The sequence below is a fragment of the Agelaius phoeniceus genome, chromosome 4 (genome assembly GCF_051311805.1).
Source record: "Agelaius phoeniceus isolate bAgePho1 chromosome 4, bAgePho1.hap1, whole genome shotgun sequence".
NCBI lineage: Eukaryota > Metazoa > Chordata > Aves > Passeriformes > Icteridae > Agelaius > Agelaius phoeniceus.
In genome coordinates, this window is record NC_135268.1 from 51912731 (window position 1) to 51936521 (window position 23791).

At 36.1% G+C, this 23791-nt stretch overlaps 1 protein-coding gene across 2 annotated transcripts in view; it reads right to left on the minus strand.

Moving 5' to 3' along the window:
- Window positions 1–1490: 1490 nt before the first annotated feature.
- FAM114A1 (family with sequence similarity 114 member A1) overlaps window positions 1491–23791 on the minus strand; it is a 31756-nt gene continuing 9455 nt past the window's right edge. For both annotated transcript variants that reach the window (XM_054633688.2, XM_077177609.1), the window contains 11 exons: window positions 20839–20952; window positions 20573–20679; window positions 18290–18424; window positions 16368–16520; window positions 14029–14152; window positions 11952–12037; window positions 10703–10870; window positions 9341–9480; window positions 8027–8099; window positions 6051–6104; window positions 1491–4685 (listed from right to left, as the gene is read on the minus strand). In XM_054633688.2, the coding sequence (XP_054489663.2) occupies window positions 4575–4685; window positions 6051–6104; window positions 8027–8099; window positions 9341–9480; window positions 10703–10870; window positions 11952–12037; window positions 14029–14152; window positions 16368–16520; window positions 18290–18424; window positions 20573–20679; window positions 20839–20952 (1265 nt within the window). In that variant the 3' untranslated portion in view covers window positions 1491–4574. The remainder of the gene's footprint in view (window positions 4686–6050; window positions 6105–8026; window positions 8100–9340; window positions 9481–10702; window positions 10871–11951; window positions 12038–14028; window positions 14153–16367; window positions 16521–18289; window positions 18425–20572; window positions 20680–20838; window positions 20953–23791) is intronic.

The following is a 23791-nucleotide window of genomic DNA, read 5'->3' on the forward strand; positions in this document are numbered from 1 at the left end:
ATTCTATTACTATTCTTGCTGCCTATAACCTACCTCTTTTCCTTAGACAAATAAAATGTGATTTCCTATTTTATTACCCACAGTTATCCCACAGTTCTCAGAGTATTTGGCTTTACTACCCTTCCAAGTTACTTTTAAGAACACCATAAACAAGAAAACCCAAAAGGCTCTTTCAAGCTTTTGTCTGCTGAGTAAAGCTTACCTTGTCTTCTAACTGTGATCCAAACTACAAGAAATAATGGAAGAATGGGGGGACATTGATAAGGATGGTAACATAACAAAAAATGTGTTCTGAAGTAATTCTGGTTGAGAAAGATTTCAGGTGGTCACTGGTCCAACCTCCTTACACTTGAGGGACTGAAAACAACTGGTTTAGTCTTGCCATTTTCTCCTGAGGTTTGGTTTCTCTCCTCCCACATCCTTGTAAATCCTTGTCCTCATTTCTGGCTTTGTCAGAACTGAACATGTCAGGAGAGAAAGGATGTCCTGGTGCAGCCTCTCAAGCACAAGATGATGAGCAGGAGGGAAGAGCCTCAGAAATCAGCAAGGGAAAAGAGACATGAAGGTGGAGAAGGGGTGTGTGTGTGTGAACAGAACTGGTGGGGAAGGTGGAACTGGTGGAGCAGAGAACGTGCAAAATGGACACAGGACTGAACTGGCAAAGGGAACTGGAGGGAAGGCAGAGACCATCTTAAATGCCAGCACCAGATAAGCTGCTGATACAGTCTCTGAGATCTCAAAGGGCTGGAAGAGCAGGGCTGCATTTTCCCAAATCTATTAAATGGGTTGAGGGACTTCTGAAGGTGTTTAAAAATTACTTGAATTACCTGGTGTTCTGGGTAGGTCCTCAAAAGGCTGTAATGGAAGGCTGTGAAGAGGAGATCAAAGTGGGGAGACTGCTAAGGAGTTCTTAGCAAACGTGCTCAGGGACTTTTGCAGGGCAGCCAATAGAGGGAGAATGAGCACTGCAGATCCACAGTGATCAAATTAACTGCTCTTACCTATTCTTTTCTTTTTCCTATTTCCTTTCTATTCTTTCCTTTGAGCTCTTCCTCTTTTAATGTTCCACCTCTTGACTACCTTTCAGTTCGCGCAGATTTTCATTTTACTTCAGAAGTGAATTATTCCCGTTCTGCTGAGCTAATCAGATGTCATCTCTTGTTTATTCTGAAAAATGCTGAAAAAAATATTTTTACAGAGGCTTTTCTCTAATGCAACCTTGAAAATTGTTCTTATTTCCAGAGAGCACATTTTTTTTTCCTTTTGAAAATAACTTCTGTCTCCCATCTTTTTAATACCACTGAATTTTTGACATTTTATTTTCAATTTTTAATTCTAAAACTGCACAATGTCATCAATATGAATGCTGAAGTAGGAGACAGCATGGAAAATGTATAAGTTGCACAATAAAAGCAGCTTCAGCAACAAAGGTTGACCTGAGACAGAATAAAGTGTTTAAAGTCCAGAGGCTTTCCAGTCCAACTGTAAGAACTCCAAAGTAGGTCAGACTCGCTGATGGCATCATGTTAAGCCTTACTCTGAGATGGTTTTCAAAAGAACTCAGGAAAGTCCATTTCCACGCTCTACATTCTTCTGAGACTAGCAGAAAGGATGGGGCTGTCATCTGAAATACAACTGGAATGTCTCAAATATAATCCTATGAGCTGGGTGAATGCTTGTATGATAAAAACACTTCTGTGAGTCAGAAAAAAGCGGGGAAACCTGTATTTGTCATTCAAAACACTGTTTCAGACTCCTTGAAATTGTTATGAATCCTGACTGGTGAGTGACACTGGACATTACTGGTGACACACATCATTAAGAAGCATCCCAGCTGGTAATGACTGATTTTGTATGATATGACTGAGGCACATTTTGGAGGAAGGCTTCAGTGGGTGACTTAAGCAGCATGATAAAAAGTGGAAGAGACAGTTCTTTTGTTCAGCTGTCTCTAGCAATGGAAGCTGGAGTGTAGGAGGAACTCATGGAGAAGAGATGTTTACACATGAATAGAGTATACCCTAAAAAGCAGTAAACAACTTTCAGCTTGCTTTGGTTTGTTTACCCAAAAAATCCCCAAACCCAAGACAAAAAGAAGTCAGTATCCTTAATATTCAGTAAATTACTTCTTTAACAGTCGCATTCCAGCTCATTCTTCTGGGATGACCTGTAACTGTGGATCATCTGCAAGACTGTAGGCATGCAGACATTGTTTTTAAGTTTAATCCAGACAAATTCTGAACTTAGTGCACAAGCCTGCCTCCTTTGTGGCTGCATTATAGGGTGGGTGTGCTCAAAAGTGAATGGAATGCCATGGAAAACACATCTGCTCAAGAAAACAGGTAATTTTCACAAGTACTTAAAACCTAGTAGTTTGCCAAGTGCCAAGGCTCAGTGTACTAACCTGGAAAAGGGCAGTGATGAAAGAAAGAACACTATCCATTAGAAGTTTAAGGCAGCATCTGTTTTTGTCAGTCTCCCAGTAAAATCATACTCATCATTCCGAAGGTAAATGAAAAAATCAGAAAGCAAATTACTTCACTGAGAATATACTCCCATCACATTATTCTTCAAACCACTCCCTTTTACTGTACTGTCTCAGTTCAGTATCTCAAATTATTTATTTGACTGGTGGAAAAATCAAATCAGTGCAAACAAAATACTCTGGCTATATCCATAGAGTACTTTTCTACTGGAATATTATTTACCTAAAGCTGATTTGAAGATGCAACATTCAGTTTTCCTAGGACAAGATGACTGAATCTAAGATCAGATGGGAGTATCCCTACGCTTACATACTGCCCTGTTCCCCTTCCTACATTGTACAGATGTAAATACCTTAGGTCTCCATGTTACTTTTTATAGCTTCTTTTACTTCAGGGTAAGATACTTTATTCATAAATGCATAATTTAAGCAAGATAATGAACCTCTAGTAAGGAGTAACTCAGACAAGCAATCTTTGTCTTAAGAATGCCCCTCAGGGATTTCAAACATCATCCCCTGAGGCTTCTGATATTATATTCAGCCTGTACAAATGAATTTGAAGACTGTACATCTTCTACTTACCCAGGAAGATATCTCTATGTCTGTTAAATTACAGGGTGCCAGGAAATAGATTTTGCATAATAAACCTTATTTCAGGGATAGGCAAAATTTCATCTCTAAATAACAAAAAATGGAAAAGCCACTATGACTGTGACAGAGGAACAGGGACCACAATACTGTAAAACACCAAAAGACCTTTCTGTCCACTTATTTGTAGTCAAGGAAGTTACCATGTGCAAAGCAGATACATGGTTTCTTTTTTCTATCAAACAGAAACTGCCTCACACTCAATTTAATTATTTTTATGATTATGAACTATGCTTAAACATATTAAGTTAACTGTAAAAATTAGCATTTAAATACAATTCATGAGTATACCAAGACAGAAAAATACAAAATAATGGAAAGAAACATAATAAATGACAAAAATTCAAGAGAATAGGCTATGTAAAATATTGGAAGTTTCTTCCTGTCTAAGAGATAAACTAGCCTAAACAAATTCTTAGGTCCAAAGCTCAGTATTTTAAACTAAAGATATGCACAAATTAGCATGGTTGCTAGTGTTGTTATGAAATGTCATTCCTATTGCTTGCTTGTGCCCTATTGCCTCAGAAAAAAGATTATTCCTCTCACATATGACCTCCACACCCAAACCAATTCTTTCATAACTTCTTGCTACAACTTCTATTTCTGAACTGTAGGTATCAGTAAACCCCAAAGTGTTAACCCAGTAATACAGAGAGAAGGTTGTTCAGCAGGTGTTTTGATTGCCAAACAAAAGGGAAATTTTCTATCCCTGCATATGAAAAAGATTACTTTTTTTTTCCTGTGTTGTTCAACCATTGAAATGATGAAATGGACCTAAATTAATATAAACTTATGGGTCAGCAAATATAGAGCTATACCTGTAATCTTAACTGGCTCAGAAAATTTCTTTTCAGTATAATTCTTTATGCATAACCTCCATAATTTTCACTTAGTAAAGTTAATACCTATTGCTGTGCAACTCCTTCAATACAAAGTGTGATGTTAGTGGTATATATTAATATGATGTTATTATTTGCTACTCAAAATAATACTTAACAAGCTCAACACTTTGATAATTTGTTCATTTTGGCAAAAATTAAATACTGAAACCATCTTCTGAAACAGAGTTTTTAAACTGTAGTTACAATATAAACAATATAAATGGTAATTTGAAGTTAAATGTTTTAGAAACTTTACATTCCAATTCATTTCATACATTGTTTACAACTGAAAGGGTCAACATTTAGAATCTGTATTTAAGTCAATGCTAATAATCAATAAACTTCTGTTTAAATTAATGCAAAGCATGAACTACACTGGAAAAGAAGTTATTCACTTTACTAACTACTTCTAAAGTCTTAAAGTCTGAAAGAGTTTTAAAATGTTCAGTACTGTGTGTGCAAAACAGCATTTAGTGTCTTCAAAGAACTCTAGTGGCCAGACATCTCTTGTACCAGCTCTTCTCTTGGCACAGCTCAAGACTTCGGGTCTGTGGTTGCTCTCAAGCTGACAACTCCTGGGCTTTGGAACAACTGGCCTGGATATGGGAAATCTGCAGAACTGGAAGCAGTAACTGGAAAGCATCCTGGATATAAGTAGTACTGTTGCAGCCCTAAAGGGAGGAGAAAACATGTGGGTCATCAGTACAGCTGCCATGTACTTCAGGAAGGACACTGGACTTTTTATTTTCCTTTTTTTTTTTTTACCTTTGCATCATGCTATATTAGCATTGTTTCATACAAGACTTTAGAATCAGTAGATAGCATAGCCTGAATAAATATAGAAAATCTGACTGCCACTAAGTTTGAACTCTAAGTTTTGTTGGTAATATGAGTAGAATAAAATGCCACAGTGTTGAGAAGCAGATTTGTCTTTTAAACACAAGCCAGCTAGGCTTTCCATCAACTGAACTAATTTTGAATTTGCTGTAGGTGGGAGAAGTGTCACTGAAATTAACAGTTCAAATTATAATGGTTTTAACATGTAGTACTATTTTTGGAATTTCTAATACTGAACAGTATAGTGCCCTGTAATTCTCCATGATCCTAGACTGTATTAATACATACTTGTATACAGCTATGGGATTTATGAAGTACAAAACATTGTATTCCACAATTCTAAATATTCCTAGATTTTGCAGTTCCTGGAGCACAGGAAGGTAAGTCAGCAGTTACAGCATATTTACCCTATAACAAAAGGAACTGCATGGTAGTCTTCACTACAGCTCTATTCAACTTTCCTTAATTTTCCTTACAGGTATTGTTAATTCAGTGCAAAATTGCCTATTGTAAAGCAATCTTCTCCTTATTTTTAAGGGAATGCAGCTATTAAATACAGAATGACAATATATGGTCACTACTTTATGTTTCTTTCTGTCTATGATCTAACAGAGTTAAAAACCTGTGCTGCAGTTCCTATGAGTTTTAGGACTTTATGAGGATATTACTTCATCTCAACCTCTTCTTGGTGAAATTGAAGTATGTTTTATTCACTGTGCTTTTCTGAAGAAAAATAGAACATGGTGTCAAATAAAAGAAATCACTCATGAACATTTTGATGGTCTGACACATGGTTATCCATGTGCTGACCAAGGCTGTTGCTAGACTGTGAATCTTTGTAAAAATCTAAATGCCTGCGGATGAGAAACACTGTAGCATACCTACAATCCAAATTTTAAAGGAAAGAATACTCTGAAGGTGCAATTTGTTACTGTGCTCTGACCAGTACAGCAGCAAAGTTTCAGAGCTGGCCAGCCTCACTTCAGTCATACAGCTCTTAAGAATCCTCAGTAAATGCAACCTGACTGCTGAAGTGTTTGGGGGAGAGGCTGAGCACAAAATTTATGTTCTGGCACCAAACAGCCAGAATGATATTGTCATTACTTTTTAAATAGTTTTTGCCTTTGGAAATAAATGTGCCTGTCTCATTTAAAATAATTTTATTAGAACATTTTCTAATGTGAAGAGGTGGAGCTTACCTCTAATAGCACACTGTTAATGATGGGGTTAAGAACCTCTGCCTTCATATTGCTCTGTAAATCAGAAAACAGAATGAAAAGCCAGGTCAAGAAATACACTTAACAGAAATATACTGATATCAGAGATGTGATTTTATGAATTCTGTAGAGGTCTTCTTTCACCTTGATTCTTACCCAGCCTGTTTATCTCAGTATTGCTAGTAACTGCTGTCTGCATTTCAACCATACCTCAGTACACCCTATGCATTTCTACCACAGAATACAATGAACCCTGAGGCCCAGGGTTTTATTCTTCATTATTTCATGTACCACAGAGTTTCAAATTGCTTCTTTCCTACAGGTGTGAGGTTTATGTAATGACATTGTTTGTCCATCTGTCCATCAGTGACCTTTTCACATCCCACAACAATTTTAACTCCTTGCACATTTTCAAGGACACCAAAAGGAAAAAGACATGTCAGAAGAAAAATTAAGTTCTTAGAAGTTACACAAATATCTGTGGTTAGGACCAGATGAAAGGTCCCTGACAGAAGGAAAACCAGGTGAAACTCAGATCCCCAAACTGGAGGCAGCACATGAGCTGGGCAGTGCAGGTTGCCCAGTGAAACAGCTCAGCATGCATGACCTTCCTCTCAACCACCAGATAGGAAGACAGATGGATACAATGAGTAGTGACACTATAGAGGCTAGAAAATCCAGATTCATTACCTCCTCTACTTTTTAAAATGGCAAAAGTTCTTCCCTTTTTTATTCACACTGTTCAATGCAATGTGGTTTTTTAGAAAAACAGTAACCTCCAGCAAGAGTTGTTTTCTTTCAACACTGAACACAATACTAATTAATTTAACTGAAGGATTTCGACTTACAACCTTGTAGCTCTCGTATTACAGATTTACAGAAAAATGAAACTTCTTAATTTTAGTTTGGAGAAAGACAGCAGAACCAAGGAGAGATGGTCAGAGAAAAGAATTACATTTTTACTCTCAGTTACTAGAAAATCCATTACAAAATGCACTGTTTAGTGGGCCAGTTTAGTATTTGGTGTGCAATTTTTTTTATGTTTTTGTGCATGCATTTATTTCAAGTGTCCCACAGATATATGCTAAAGTACAATCCCAAAATGTAAAATAAGCATTTTTTCCTTGCAGTAATTGGAAGTTATGTAAATTATTCATGATAAAAGGAAATACATAAATCACGTCCTTAGCAAATAACTATGAAAAAAGATGCTCAGAGATGTGCTGGAAGAGCTAATGGAAAACTGGAAAAATTTCATTTGAATTACATTCATGTTTTCATGGAACTATCAGGAGAACCCGAATTTGCTCTTCTCTGATGTTTACAGAAGATTTCAGCAACAGCACAATTTTTACCTCTGAATCCTGCTATAATACTGAGATGTCAGTCATCCTTGAAGCATCTTGAAAGGCAGGACACTATTTCTAGCAAAGATGTTCACAGATAAATGGATGTTCTTAAACAGAATATCTTATGATAGAAGACAGAGTGATTTTTTTTTAAGTTGGACCAAACAGATTTTCTAATCTTTTAAACCTTTTGAAACACTGCAGTGCTAAGCCAGGGGATCTAGTAAAGGCTAAGAAGACAACTCATGAAACCATCTTAAGGTACTGCAAGTACAATCTGTTAATGACTTTTACACAAATGTGTTTAAAAGGGATAGGCTAAGTCGGAGAAGAAATTATCATCAAGCTGTGTAACTTCAAATGTGGGGCCCTTCAATGTGAGAAGTGTTGAGTGGTGATCGGGAAAAACAGGAAGTGGTTTCTAGAAAGAGAGAATTTATAAGGCTTGTAAACTTCCCCTGCTGTAAAAATGCTCTGTGTTCTTGACCTGAGGAAAGAAGTGGCCTCTTTGCTGATATAAAGCCTCTGGACCCACATAAGAATTTCTGTTTCAAGAGGTGAACTTTGTTAAAAAAACCCCAAATGCTACAGAAAATGCTGTCATCTTACCCCAGCTGCTGTTACAGAATCAGAAAACTTCTTTGATAAAGATGAAACTTCATTGCACATGGCACTTGTTAAACTGGTTTAAAAAAACAAGAGAGACAAATATAAAAATACATTCTTGACCTATTAATAGATAAAAACCCCATGACAAACTTTATCTTGGAAGGAAAGATGTTCTTAAAGCAATTTTGCTTCTAAATATCTTTAAAATATTTAGGCAAAACTGTTCATGATAAAGGTTTTAAATTCCTTCACTGAAAAATCCACTGGTGACTACAGCAGCAAAATGATGTGTTGTTGCACACACCAGTTTTTTTTGACAGTGCAAGGTTTCACTTGTTTAAATTCTAAACTTCCAGTTCATGTTTTTTTCTGATGATTGCAGCAACACAATTTCTAGGAATACTGTTGGAAATAAATCAAACTTGAATGAGAACAGTGAGAAGTTTTCTACTGAACAATAAAACATTTAGTCTGTGCTAAAAGGGAAAGACCATTTGTGGTTAAAATATGAGAGAACAATTCCATTCTGAGATCTTTAATTGTTTTCCTAGACATTCCCAAGTGTATCCCACAGGGCCTCATCCTGCAAGGTGCACTGTACCTTAGCTCTGATTCTGAAAAATACTTAATAAGTGCTTTGATTTAGACTGAAGTGTTCCTATGGACTTTGCTATTCTTAGTAGCATTGCTAAGGACAAGCACTTGGTTAAATATTTTACTTACTTAGGGGTCAATTGTTTAAAATATCTTAACATGAAAACTTACTGAAATCAGTAGACTTAATAACTATAGAGAGCTTGATATTTGAGTTTGGAGTCCCACTAGACAGACTGGCTTCTTGAAATTCTGGGTTACTATGGTTAACTACAAAGTTGCTAACAAATTGGGTCTATTGTTTAGATCTACAAATTGATTTTTTATATTTTTGGCAGATAAACACTAGATAATGAAACTCTGCTGGCAGATAATAGGACTGCATTATACACTCTAAAAACAAATTCCATATATGCAGGCAAAGTATCTTCTGCAGAGGGAACAGGAAATGCAACCCAAGTTGGGACATTTGCTTGCTGGAGCAGAAATAACTTTTAGCCTGTGTATAGGTCATGTTTTTGTAACACATACATATGTCAGCCATGTCAAAAAATGACAGGTAGCCTATAGAACCTGATTTTATGAGAAAATACAGCACCAGGACCCCTAAATGCAGTGCTGTTTGTTGATCCATGAACTTACTGTGCCTTCAAGCTAAATGGAACTTCATGAGTTCTATGCAAATGTCAAATGTTCATATATGAAGTACATATTACTCACTTTGTCAGTACTTTTGCTTGATCTTGTGCTGTTTTTTCTACTTCTTGCCCATGTAGAATTAATTCTGCTACTTTATGAAGCTGTTCAATACAACGAGCAGTTACCTCAGCCAGACTTTCAATGGACAGCATGTAGATTTCCTTAAATTAAAAATGGGAATAATATAATCAATAATAACAACACTGATAAATATATTTATAGATATATACATATAAAAGAATTTCAAACATAGGAATCCTTCCTACCCCAACTGGAAATACCAACACATACATGGTGAAGTAAAATCAGCCATCTTCACAAAAAATACTGGAAAATTAAATATCCACAGACTATAAAATACATTCTACTTGCTCTGAAAAATTAGTAAGATCAAGTCTACTGTCTGCTTGGCTGGGAACTAGGTCAGGCTCTTGGATTTTCCAACATACCACTTTTAAACCTTGTCCTAACAAACAGAAAGGTACTTAATCTCTAGAATAAGTCACAATCATAATTATTTTCATAGGGAGCCAAAAGTACTGAGCCATCCCTTAGCTGAATCTCTAGAGCAGAAATAGATAACATGCCCAATAAAAAATTGGCTTTTATCAACAATTATAGAAATCTGTACGTAGCACCGTGGGGTTACAGCTTTCACAAGCTGATGCCAGCTGGTAATCTGCAATCACATAAAAATCTGTAATATATACAGTGTATATATTCTGTCTGCTTCTTTAGACTTTTTTGTAAGGAAACACGACAGATAATTTCTAATTAGAAATAATCTCAACAAAGATTTAGTATTTAGTACTAAATACATTTAGTATTGCCATTAACTTGACAGAAAATACTCAATCACAATTAACCTTATCAGAACTGTCTAAATGAACACTTTTAGCCTTAAGAGCTATCTTTCATAAAAAGAATGAACAGTTGTTAGTTGCCTAAATAATATTTGTTTTGTCTGTTTATGACTGAAACTTTAAATAGTTTGAACATTTTCCCAAGTATTGTCACTGAGAGAAGGAGATACTAAGAAACACTGAGATACAACTTTCAGTGTGCATGTAATGTTTGACATTACCCCTCAGCATCCCTCAGCTCACTGTATGTTAAGTATACACATGCTTAAACACAAAACCACAGATATAAAACCATAAAAACAATGCGATAGAGAACCTCTCACTGTGATATTTACTTATGGAAACAGAATAACAGTAAGAATATTTATGTAATTTAGTCTTCAACTGGGTCTACAGTGAATAGTTGTGTATTATTATTTCTTATTCCATGAATTTAAAAATTAAGGATGACATATAAAGCCAACACACAAAGAAACAATCTTATCACTTAATGAAACTTATCCTCCAAAAGTTATTTTACCTCCACAGTTTTGCTTTTGTCTACTTCTGTTTTATTACTCTCAATTGTATTGTCTTTTTGAGTCTTTTCTTCACCAGGTTCTTCAGGTTTTTCATTTAGCTCCTCTTCTATGTCTACTGGGGTGGACAAACTGGCTTCTTCCAGCCATTCATGAGCTTTTTTCCTAGCCTGCCAAACAAAGAACCCAACCCCAAAGTTCAGCTTGAAAAGAGACTGAAATGACATTCCTGAACATCAATTAACAATACATTTAATCACTTCCTCTTTATACTCAGAAATTTGAATGTATGAAACCTCAGAGTGGCATTTAAGAAGTGTACACTTAAGAAATTGTAGGGAGAATCATTTTGGACTGCATAAAGATAGTTCATCCAGGGATAATTCCTCTAAAGGTATAATACTCCTAACCAACATATAGAGCTGGTGTTAATTCCAAAGTTAATATTTCACCTTTATCATTCAAAAGAATTTGCACAGAAATCTTTCTTTACACAGTTTTCCAAACAAGAAAATAAGAAGTGTGTAGAAAAAAGAAAAAAAAATTGGAGATATTTATTAATTCTCTTATTAAAAATAAGAGAAATAATAACTTGAGCTGCTTTCCCTGGCATGCAAATAGATCAAAGCTGAAGAGTCCTGAGACTTTATACAAGTTTAGACTACTGCTATGCTTAGTAGGAAATTTATGATGACTCCTTTTTAACATTAAATCAAATTAAAACACATTAAGACTTAAGCCTAAGCTAGTTATCCACAGTCTGTCTATGTAGCTAGAGAGACAAACACTCATTTGAGCTTAAGACCAGCAGATGAACCAGCTTTAAAGGGACCTGATAGTACAAATGTGACTAGTTATGTGACTAGCTCCCAGACATCTCACTTTTGTTCCAGTAGGTCTCTGGCTACAGAGAGTAGCACACAACTCACTTTTAGAGCAAGAAAAATTATTCTGAACCTGACTTTTGTTCCCAGTCTGTAAGATCAAATCTGCTGTTCTCATGAACTCTGTTCTGCTGAGACACCCCTGATTCAAGCCTTCTAACACTGGAAAGGGCTCATCCAGCTGCACTGCCTTACTCATCTCACTTCTGTGAAAGCTTTTCTATATTCAGCATTTTAGTCTCAGTCTACCAGACTTTGCTCTCTGAGCTGTCTGAAGTGAACTGGCTACTGCTCTGTGTCAGACTTCAGAACAAAGCCCTCCTTCTTTGCTCAAGAAACTGAAGGCAGCTCAGTAACAGGTGCTAACCTTATTTAGCTTGTCAGGAGTAGCAGCAACATGCAATTCAAACAGCAGTTCTGTGAGCATGCTGACAAACTCTTCTCCTGTATCTGCTGCAAGAAATAACAAGACAGTTTTTGTTAGAGTGTTACTGCTATAGTATTTTATATTATATATGATCAAATACATCCAGTGAAATAGTTTCACCAAGTATTCCAACACTAAAATAGTGACTGTGGCACAAGAAAGGAATGTGTGGAGGTGTGCATGTATATGCACCAAAATTACTGGTAACTGGGATATTGAATTGACTGTTCACTGTGATTACTCTCTTATTTAACCTCATGTATGAAATTTTTGGTGTTAAAAGCTTTCAAAATGTAGGTAAAGCCACTTTTTCAAACATTCTCCTCATTATTTCATAAACAACTGAAATGAAGCTGCAGTGAAAAATGCATGAAAGGGCTGCATAATCAAAGTGAGAGGAAGCATTAGAGGGAAGGGTATGTGTGTGGCCTTCTGCTACTTGTACCAGAAAACAGTCAGAGCTGTTTCCGCAGCCTTAGAGGAAGGAATGTGTTTCACTGATGAGTGGTTTGCTTTTGCAAGGACAAATCTGCAGCACACATTGCTTTGGTCTCTCTTTTTAAGGTGCTCACTGCCTTGATTGCAACCCATTCAAAACCCTTGCAAATGTTTCAAGGAGCAGGATAAGCTGTTGTGATTTACTGAAAAAAACCAGAACTTCTGACCTTCAGAGAAAACATCACTTTGTGCAAGAAACAGAACTTCTCCTGGGAGCTGGTTTCAAATCAAGGAACTACTTTCCACAAAAATTATGGAACAACAGACATCTCATGAATCCTCACTCCTAAGCAGGTAATACATTTTCTTGACTTCTATTTTGCACAACTCCATAGAGGTATGGGGTTTAAAGAGTAAATAAGAGGGGAAAAAAACAGCACAAAACTTTACCACACTAAGACTTTATGCTGAGCACTTCCTGTTCCCCTCAATGAGAAACAGTGAGTTTCCTGTGAGAGGGATCAGGCAAGCTGAGTAAGCACTGCCAGAAAGAGCAGCCTGAGAAGAAATTACTCTCCTGTTAGAACATGTGAATGTTAACACAGTTTTGCTAACTTTTCTGAAGGCTAAAGAAATCTTATCTCACCATCTTGCAAAATGGAGGTTTTATGGGCATAGTAACCCTGAGAAGACCAAGAGGATGTGGAAGAAATATCCTTTTATGTTTCTTTGTTTCCAAAACACAGCAACATGGCCTTCAATGGCATAACCCAGTCTTCAGTCAGGTCAAGGGGAATTTTGCTGTTAGCTCTAAGAGGTTTGGTATGGATCTCACAGGCCTGGAGACATGAACCATGCTGCCTTTAAGCTGACTTTTTACCCTTCTGTTCTAACCTGTTTGGGGAACTGCTAACATTTCTGACCTGTTTAAGACACATATTTTGCCCCAAACCAAAGCACCCACCCATTGTATTGTATTTTTGGGAGCTCATCCCATTCTCTTCAATGCTGTGCCATAACTGTGTTCAGTTACGGAAACGCTTATGCTGCTCTAACCTCCTTCTCACACTCCATGTGCCACATCTTGCTAAGCAAAACCTATAAAGCAGCTTGCTACTGTGTTTCAAAGTCACTTTCATTCAAAAAAATTCAGGCTTCTTAAATTTCTTTATGATACTCAAATCTTTTCCCCCATCTAGAAAGGGGGTGCAGAGTGAGGATGAAGTTGCCGAACAGAAAATAATTTCTAAGTACTTCAAAACTTTCAGATTATACAATTTCTGTAAGAAAAGTTCAGTTATCAAAAAAGTTATTATTTTCCATTTTTTGCTTTCATTGATGATATAGCAAAATAATATTTATTTATGCTTGCATAATTCACACTTCAGTTAAAATATTCAGTGCTTAATTCAAAATTAAGCACTGATCAGCTTCCAGAACTTTTAGAGTATTCATTTTAGTAACTACCTTATGAAGACTATTAGGATATCAGAAATTACAGTCTGGACTGGAATTTTTTAATTACTGGATAAAGAAGTAGCAATTATTCATATGGTTAAGTCTCTGTAATTCTAATTACCTTTTTGTGCCTGCACCACTTCATCATCTAATTCCTTTGGAACAAAGATCTCTTTTATAGCAATTAAATCATTTTTCACAGTCTCCAACTGTTCTCCATCAAGTGTTGCTAAATGTGACTGAATCTGTAAAAGAAAGGACAGTATTACTAAATGCTAATTTAGAACCTGAATCCAAAATAGACTAAGAAATGGAAACTTCTATTATGTTCAAATCTTGTCTCCAATCTCCCAGCTTAGACATATTTTTAGATCTTGTCAACAGAATTTGTTGAGTATCACAAAAATTACACTAGTCTTGCCACATCATCAGGTCCCTTCCTTCCTCCAGAACATGAGTTTTGAACTCTAAATCTATGGTTTAACTGCAAACTGTTTTGGGATTGCCAGGATGAAGGCAGCAGGCAAAAAGAGCACAGGCATAATGGTTAGTCTGAGCACTCATGGGAAGAGATGGAAAAGGTTGCCTTCAAAATGCAGCCAAAATTATTGACAGTCTACCTGTTCTGAAGAATGTATTGGCAGGTCTTTGCATGTCTCAGCTATCTGCAAGTCCCTGCATATCTAACAGGATGGCACACCTAAGAGGGATGGAAACAGATTCTTTGAATCACTGTTTGTACTACAGTTAGATGGTGTTAACTCCATGAGCAGAGTGCTCCTTCTGCCAATGGAAGCCAGGAGAAACGCCCTTTCTCCCCTTGGTACAAAGTTTTACCTTTATGTTTGTTTCAAGGGGCTTTTATAAAGCCTATTGGACAGAGGTGCACTCTACCTTAGTGCAAGGCTGGACACAGCTGTTACTTTCTTACTGGTGTGTCCTTGTGTCCAGCTCCTGTGCTCAGGGTTAAACCCAAGACACAGCTGTGGCACTCCAGTCAGGTTGGGAAGGACCACATAAAGCCTTTTCCTCCCTTTCTATAGCACTTCCATTTCAAGGGCTAACTGGGAACTTCTTTTAATGGAAACTTGTAAAATAAAAGCTTAAACACACATGTTTTCAGTACCTCTTGCACTCCTCCTGTGGCTTTTGGGCTGTTAGAAGTAGTCTCAAGTTTCTCTACAGTACTTTTTCTGTATTCTGTGTCTGGGTGCATCTGTGCATGGTAAATGGAACATTTATCTGAGTACTGGACTTGTTGACCCACACAGTCACCATCAATCCTGTTGGACTGAGTAGGACTATGTAGGTGTCTAGGACACAAATGAAGTGCATCAGAAACCTCATGGTAACAACCTGCACATGTCTGGCTGACCGTGTGGTATTTCACAGTAAAATAAAAATATTATTGACACATGCAATTAACCTGAACTTGTTTTCTTTCTTTCTATCTATCTATCTATCTATCTATCTATCTATCTATCTATCTATCTATTTATCTATCTATCTCATTCCTGTTTAGTGGGTGGGGGTTTTTGGCCATTTTTGGTTTTGTTTTTTGCTCCCAAAAGCAGACCCTTGAACCTTACATGTGTAGTTTGAACATATAGTTTTTCATCTAGGTAATAACAAAAAATAAAAATAACATTGACAGTATGCACCTGTTATTAATATAAGCTTCTTTTATTTGTGAGAGCAAATAAAATATTTTAAAACATAAGTTGGTTATATTTTAAGAAGTACCCCACAGGGCAAAGAATGCTAATTGCAATAACAAACAAAAAAGAAAACTTGTTTTTAAAAAATTTATTTAGAAAACTGTTTCAATATAAAAATACCACCACTAGGAATCTAATCTACAGAATTCTATTAGTCCACTGTCAGCGATCTACTGATGTACTAGCAGAGCAAATAAGTTGAGAGTGAAATTGAAATACGTATTTATCAGATAGGCCTTATTAATATTACCATCTTCAGAGAGACATTTGTATACTTCCAGTAATAATATCTTGGTGTAGTTCTATGCAACTTTAAAAAGTAACACAATAAGAACGGAATAAGTAATCTGGAACTAATTTTAATTCAGCAGCCTCCACGGGTAGTAGGTCTGGAATTCCTGAATGTAAGTATCTGTACCTGATTTCAACCAAAGGATTTCAACCTTGCAAATTCTGCAAGGAATTTGCAAGACATCTGCAGTGTTACAAGCTGTGTATGGCAGACTACATATGGTCCTAACAAAAATACCTCTCAGTTATGAAGTTTGAGTTAATCTTGTAGTTATATTTTAGATGTACTGAGTTCCAAAACCCAGGGCCAGCCCATAGGATCAATTCAGCTTTCTCTGAACTTGATGGAAAACTTATTTTTGTTCATTCTACATGCATCTGCAGAATAAAATTAATGTAAAGATAAATTTTTTTACCAACCATATTGATTTATGATGACTGCATACTGTACCTGAGCTTCACTTTCATTTGACAGGATTTCCAGAGCTTCAAGATGAGACAAACCTTGGAATTCATCAAAAAGTAGTCCATAATGTGCTGTTCTTTCTACTGTAACTTGCTGGGCCCGCCTCTGTTTCTCTTTTTCTTTGGCTTCTCGCAACAGCTGTAAAAATATACATCATTCCATGTTTTATTGATAGTACTGTAAGTGTGACAGATTTTATTACTATCTGCTTCTGTGTGTCTAGAAGTAGTAATAAAATTTGGGACTATATCACACCTGCAGAGCTAAAATTTTAGAGCTGAAATAGCTAACTTCTTTTTTGATAATTTTCTCTGATAAAATATTTATATAATATTCTAAGCAGGGTTTTCCTAATGGTAATTGCTAACTATCTCTCTTTAAAATACAATGGAAAAAAAAATCCTGCTTGTATTTTCAAAAGCAATGTCAGCTACAGATACTATACAACACATTTCCTCACCCATTATAATGAAAGAGAAAGGATTATTTCATGTGCAGCCTTAAAGAGCCATGCAATTCTTTTTACAGACCACAAAATGGGAAGAGTATTATTTTCAGGACCTATCCACCAACTTGCATAAAAAATGCACCTACAGAAATATTTTCTATAAAACATTCTTAGCAAATACTAAAGTCAGTTTTATGTGACAGGGGGACTGACAAAAGAGATCAATGACTTATACCAAAGATGGAGCAGAACTACCCTTGGGTATATTTTGGTGGGCTTTTAATACACTTCCATCAGTGTACAAGAAGGATAGACTAGGATAGGATAGGATATCCAATAGGATCTTCTCCTCCTTCCTTCTGTTCCTGGATGAAGTGGTCTCTCATGAATTTCCTACAGTAAAGGTGGTAAATATATCTGAAACACATGTTAGGTCACATGCCAGTCTCTGAATACAGGTGAACTCCCCCCACTTATGTTACTCCACTGTTCAAAATTCCTACAGTATTGTCTTCAGTGATTTGTTTAGTACAAAAGACTTAAAATTTACACTACAGTACATTTTTCCTCTGAAGTGTCCATCTTCAAAAGTTAATTCACAAAGTTTTATGAACAAATCGCTGAAAAGCAACAGTGCAACCCCTGAGAACTGATTTATGCTGCATGCTGCCTCAGATTCTACGTGCAAATCCATGCATGTTGTTAAAGGAGACATTCTCAAAAGCTCATTTTAACCCTGTGGGCCTCAACAAGAGTTAATTGCTTTTGATCTACTATAACAGTATAAATCTGTTAACTCTTCCAATGACAAATACTAAAGATGAAACATCTCATTAAAAAAAATACCATACTCTTCCCTACAAGGAAGTAAACATGCAGTAAATATACTTTGTTTTCAATGTCTATTGTTTATCCTCTTTTCAGGGTCTGGAGAACTAAAATAATTTTGTACTGACAGCATTTATACTTCTGTTTTAATCTCATCTCTGAGCTTTAAAATATGAATCACAACTGTGTAAGGATACCATTAAGTTAGATGGACACTGAGATACAACTTTTTATAGGTTTAATTCCAATGAGACATAAGTTATATACCAGTATTACTGATTTCCAAGGAAACCAGCATAGTAAAGTTTATGCTGGAAGATATCTATCTACAGCTGTTACCAAAACACCAACAATTTTATTTTGCCTCCAGAGTGTAATGATTTATCACCACATATACTATCTTATTTAAATCAGCAATTGCATATATGATTATGCAGAAAAGGTGATTTTACATTATCTTTTGTGGTTCTATGAAGAAAAATAAAGTAGAGCAACTGTAAAGCTTAATATTTATTTCCATAAGCCCAGCCAGCATCTACTGCAATAAATAAAGCCTCTCCCTGAGGCATGTGAAATTCTGGAAAAAGAATCTGAAATTGCATTGACAGAGTAGTATTTAAATATATCCAACCTGAGATAGTGAGACTGTTCTTGCCATCAGTGTTTTGGTTTTCTTAAATCCAGGATCGCTTTCTGCAAGGACATTCATGGTTGTCTTCCCAATAAATTCCAAAGCATCTAAGCCTCCAGATAATACACTTTTCCCCTGTATAAAATAACGTGTTGTGGTTATTTTCTTCCCAGTTTAGAGTAATATGAACTGTAAAAAGGATTGTTTTTGTAGACACCATCTTTGAACATTCAGGTCCCTAAATTTCCTATACTTCAACTAACAATAGGATTGATGCATTTACGTTGTTGTGAATACGTTTAAAAAAAAACAAAACAAAACAAAAAAAACCCCTATACAAATATTTCCAGTTAATTGAACTACTTACACCAGAGGAAATGTAACAATTGCTGTAAATTTTAAAAAAAATTGTAAAACTGCTGGAGCACATCTCCTGTGAAAACAGTCAGAGAAAACTGGGGCTGTTCAGCCTGGAGAAGAGAATGCTCTGAGGAGACCTTCCAGAAGCCTTCCTGTACCTAAACAGGACATATAGGAAGGCTTGAGAGGGACACTTTGCAAGGGCAAGCAGTGTTTGGACAAAAGGGAATGGCTTTACTTTGAAAAGGATAGATTTAGATTGGATATCAGGAAGAAATTCTTCATTATGAGGATGGTGAAGCACTGGAACAGATTGCCCAGAGAGGTGGTGGAAGCCCCACCCCTGGAAGTATTAAAGGCCAGGCTGGATCAGGCTTTGAGCAACCTGGTTTAGTGGAAGGTGTCCATGCCCAAGGCAGGACATAGGAACTAGATGATCTTTAAGTTCCCTTCCAATCCTAACTATTCTGTGTCTCTGCTATTCTATTCTATTCTATTCTATTCTATTCTATTCTATTCTATTCTATTCTATTCTATTCCATTCCACTTTAATTTCATGCAATGGCATCTGGTTTGTAGGAATTTGTTTTAGACATGAATAATATGGAGCCAAGCCCATCATGAACAGAAGATTCTGCCTTACCTGATTTTTAAGATTTTAACACTTGCGATGACTCTGGAACTGTCTATTTAAATACATTTGTTTTTCTGTGTCTTTGTATTTTTATGTACACTGAAGAAGTTTCACTAACTAAATATTTCCATTTCCATCTGGATTATGGGTGTGTCAGACACTCAAATGCTGATGTAACCTAATATATAATGGAAAACCCTTCCAAAGTCTCAAGTGGCATTACAGGTGACTTACTGAGACTTTAAGTGATTCTTTTTGTACCACATTGATCACTGTGGTACAGCAGCTCTCCAGACTGCCTACAAGCACATTTCTCTTATTTGCAAATCTTGTATAATGCTCAAGTAATCTTACTGGTGGCCAGCTCTACAAGCCATATGATGTTCCAGGTTCTGTAGAAACTGTCTTAGAAATAATCTATAGGAATCTCCTCCTTCTGTTCCCAAAATCTTTGATATTAGAGTGATGAGGCAGTCAGAGTGAACTAGATATACAATAAAAAATAACTGCCATTTCATAAAACTTGCTCAGTGGGGAATTAATCTTCTATGCTTTTACAGCAAATGTTTAAAGACTTCTATAATTTCAAGTGAAACACCAGGTGCAAAAAAATTTTTAAGGTGCAACAAAATTTTAAAGGTGCAAAAAAATTTGGGGAAGAAGATGACACAAAAATTTATTTGGAAATGGTACGGTACAGGATGAAGTTCAACACACAAAATATAAGGTTGATAGGAAATAACTGTGAACAAAAGATTTTGCCTCTACATTTGTAATCAGACCCCTGTCTAGGAAGGCTAATATGAAGTGAGAGATTAGATAAAGAGGTGAAGGTAAAGGACAGGAACTAAAAATAGAGAGCTTGGTAAAAGCCTTAAAATAAGCAAATTGAGTATTTTCTTATGCTATCTGCCTTCAAAAATGGTAACAAGTCCTATCACACTTTCTCTGGAAGGACTTAACTGTAAAAATAAAAAATCAGATGATGGTACAATTATAAAAAAGATTTTCCAAAAATTTGCAGAATTCTACATAGTTTTGGAGAAGACCATATTTTTTCACTGAAACTGGTGAAAACATAGTAACTGAGCTGGTTCTTTTTGACTTTTTATTTTTTAATTAGACAGTTTAATTTTAAAGTTATTTTGTCATGGAAAAGACTCTAAACAGACTTACAAAAGAAGTGTTTTTACAAAGACCTGTAATTTAAAAAACATGACCTACAGTGAAGTTGAACCTAAAAATAATGAAAAATAACTAGAGCAGAGAGACCAACTAAAATGACTCACTGTGTTTTGTACAGCACTAGTGATAGCTGACAGCATGCCACGAGATCCAGATGAAGGAGAAGAAGGAATATTCTCAGAAGAGCTTTGGGCCAAAGAATCTTCTGCTTCTAACAAAAGAAAACAAGCAGGTTACAGCATAATTTCAACTCTGCAAGTCAAAAATTTCAGTAAACTGGTTTATGTGACCAAAATCTTAACATTTTCTAAATGGATCTGATTTGGCAGGGTCAAAGAGTTTTGTCCAATTTCAGTGGACTTGAACTTACGAGTAACTGGTGTTTCAGCTGCAGGAGGCTCTGCTGTTTCCAGAGATGCTGAACTTCCACTATGAATTCTTAGGGTAGTTCCTGCTTTTTCCTTTACTGCTGTTATCCCATGACCTGTAGGAAAGGCATATTTTAGACTATATGATTTGAAAACTCATTACTATCAGCACATAGTATTCTTATACTTCATGAATTATGACAAACAAAATATCTATTAAACTTACCTCAATTGCTTAATTTTCTCTAGGTTAATAATTCACTTCTACTATATTAATATTAACTGAATATAAATTATAAGGCTGAAATATAACACAAATTATGCTGGATCTGAAAAGTAAAAGTTATTTCAGTGGCCCACATAAGTTTAGTTCCCTGCTTTTCAAAATGCTAAATATTCTATTGCAATCAGTTTAAATGGAACCTTAGTCCTCCTATGGCCATAGGGTATCACCTCACATAGTTTGAGTATTCTAGAACAATTAACCCAAAGTTAATGGATTGTCTATGACTGCAGGACTGAGGCAAGGAATTGTTCTTCCTCTGCAGAGGTGCTATGTTTTTAGGGATACTGACTCCAGTCCCCAAAGTTATTTCAGGATTTAAGCTCCTTGATTTCTCATTTGAAGTAAAATTCTGAAGTGTCTCTCCCCAAAGCTACTATTTAAATACACTTTGTAAAGTCTCCTGATATCAAATGACACAAACAGAACTATTGCCCCAGTGGCAGGTGATCTCCTACAGAAATTTTACCACCTTTATATTATTCATTTGCAGTGACTCCCTAGCCTATATTAAAATGGTCTACTTTAATATGAAGTATACATGTTGCTACTGTTTCTATCTGAATATTTTTGACAGAACAGCATTGCCTTACTGGTTTTCTACACAGAGTTTATTTACACTAGCAGATCACAGGGACTGGTGTAGTCAGTCAAGGGGAGGCAGTATCTTCCTAATCTGCATCAACTGTAGTTGAAAAATGCTGCCCTTAAAAAAGAGTACTCTAAAATTGTCTGCCTATTTTGCTTCTGGATATGTGTACAAGTATGTCCATGATATACTTCTCTCATTACAAGCAATCCACCTGTTAATCTTGCTTTGCTGGAAGTTTCTGTGTATCAGCTAAGGTGCAACAGGTGAACAACAAACCAGGTGAGCAATATTTCTTTCCAACATAAAATTAAATAGCTTCAGTGACAGGATTTGATCTTTATCTTGTACTGTACACTGTCAGTGCATCCTGCATGAAACTGATCACTTCTAGCAGTAGGACAATCCAGAGTGCTTCAACTACCTGCCTAACAACTTATGAGAAATGTTAATGACAATTTCATACTTCTTTGATTAAACTGAACTGTAAATAGATAAATTATTTCAGAGAAGGCATTAATACAGATGGTCAGGCAGATATCTAGACATCTAAGGTGCAAAGTTATGCGTAATGATTGTGTTGTCCACAATTTCCCACAACCGTGTGCACTCTATTTTAGAGAAGTTCAAAGCATCTTTTCTGAGTTACATTAATTACAGCCAAACAGCCTATCACTTGCCAGTGCTCTACAGCATTCTGAATAAACATATACATCTGTGTGTGTAGTCATACAAATATGCTTTCAAACATCTCATTCAAGAAAGATGCAGCAAATCTAGTTGGAGAAGGAAAAAGGAAAGCTTAGATTTATGACTATATATATTTATGAATAAATATACTGTAGAAAACATATGTGAAGCAGCACTTCTGAAAGATCACACAGGAAGAAAACTCCAGTATCTGGAGGTAAACATAAAGAACAGATATGGCCTATGGAACAGACCTGCAGAACAAGGAATTTCATAGGCTGCACAAGGTCCCAATGTTTCACACTGTAACAGCCTAGGCAGATAAATGCTTTTACCTGTCTAAAGGAAATATGACCTTTATCTATTTTACTTGTGTCTTACAAAAAACAGTAGTGCATCCAACTGTGTGACTCATACCAGGTTATGCACCACAACGTTTAAGTCATTGCTGGATAATTTCCTGACTTTTGCAAAGTCTGTTCCAATGCAGATACTGGAGAGCAGTGTACTGCATGGTCTAATCTCAATCTCCCACATATTTTAATGAGCTCAATGAAAATATTAGCATGTACAGATTATTTATTTAATCCCCATATTCCTGGGACTCAAATCACTATTAGTTGTGCTTTTACACTAATATAATAGACACTGCATGTCACATTCCTTTCCATTGCTTCTGCTCACAACTTTTTAAATGTGCAAGAGTTTTATTCTTTTCATTGACTTAATCAACCTGACTTGGTAACAAAATACTATGGTCCTGTAGTCATATAAAAATCCTATAAATATTGAGCAAAAATTTGAATTGTCTGCAAAAGTTACACGTTTTCAGATCAATTTCCCACTTTTTTTCCTGTGATTTTTTTATAGCCTTGAATTGATTCCCATAGTTTGGCAGACAAGCTAACACATTTAAGAAGAGAAAGCACACAGTTGCTGTATTGGTATTTACTGACCTAAAAAAGGCAGCATTTTTGGAGCTGTGGTTAAATGCCCTAGAATAATAAGAAGATACTCCAGGTCAGCTAAGGGTGGCTTTGCTGAACTAAGCTATATGGCATGTATGTTTGACTGCAGCAGCAAAACCAGATGAGATCAGAAGACCACAACTGAAGCACCATATGTGCACAAACAGGGCAGAAATGCCTGTAGCCTTGGAAATGAAAATGATTATTTGTAATTTCAAAAGGCACAGAAATAAAAGGGGTCATGGGAGAGAAGCCTACAATTTAAAGATGCACTCATTTTGTAACACTGGGTGTGCTAATGCAACCGAGCTGACACCTCTGACATCTCCATTTACTCTTCTGTAACAGCAGACAGAAGAGCTATGCAATAGGCATTGTTAACTGTGAGCTTTTGGAAGAAAGCACTCTTTTTTCCCCTGTGTTAT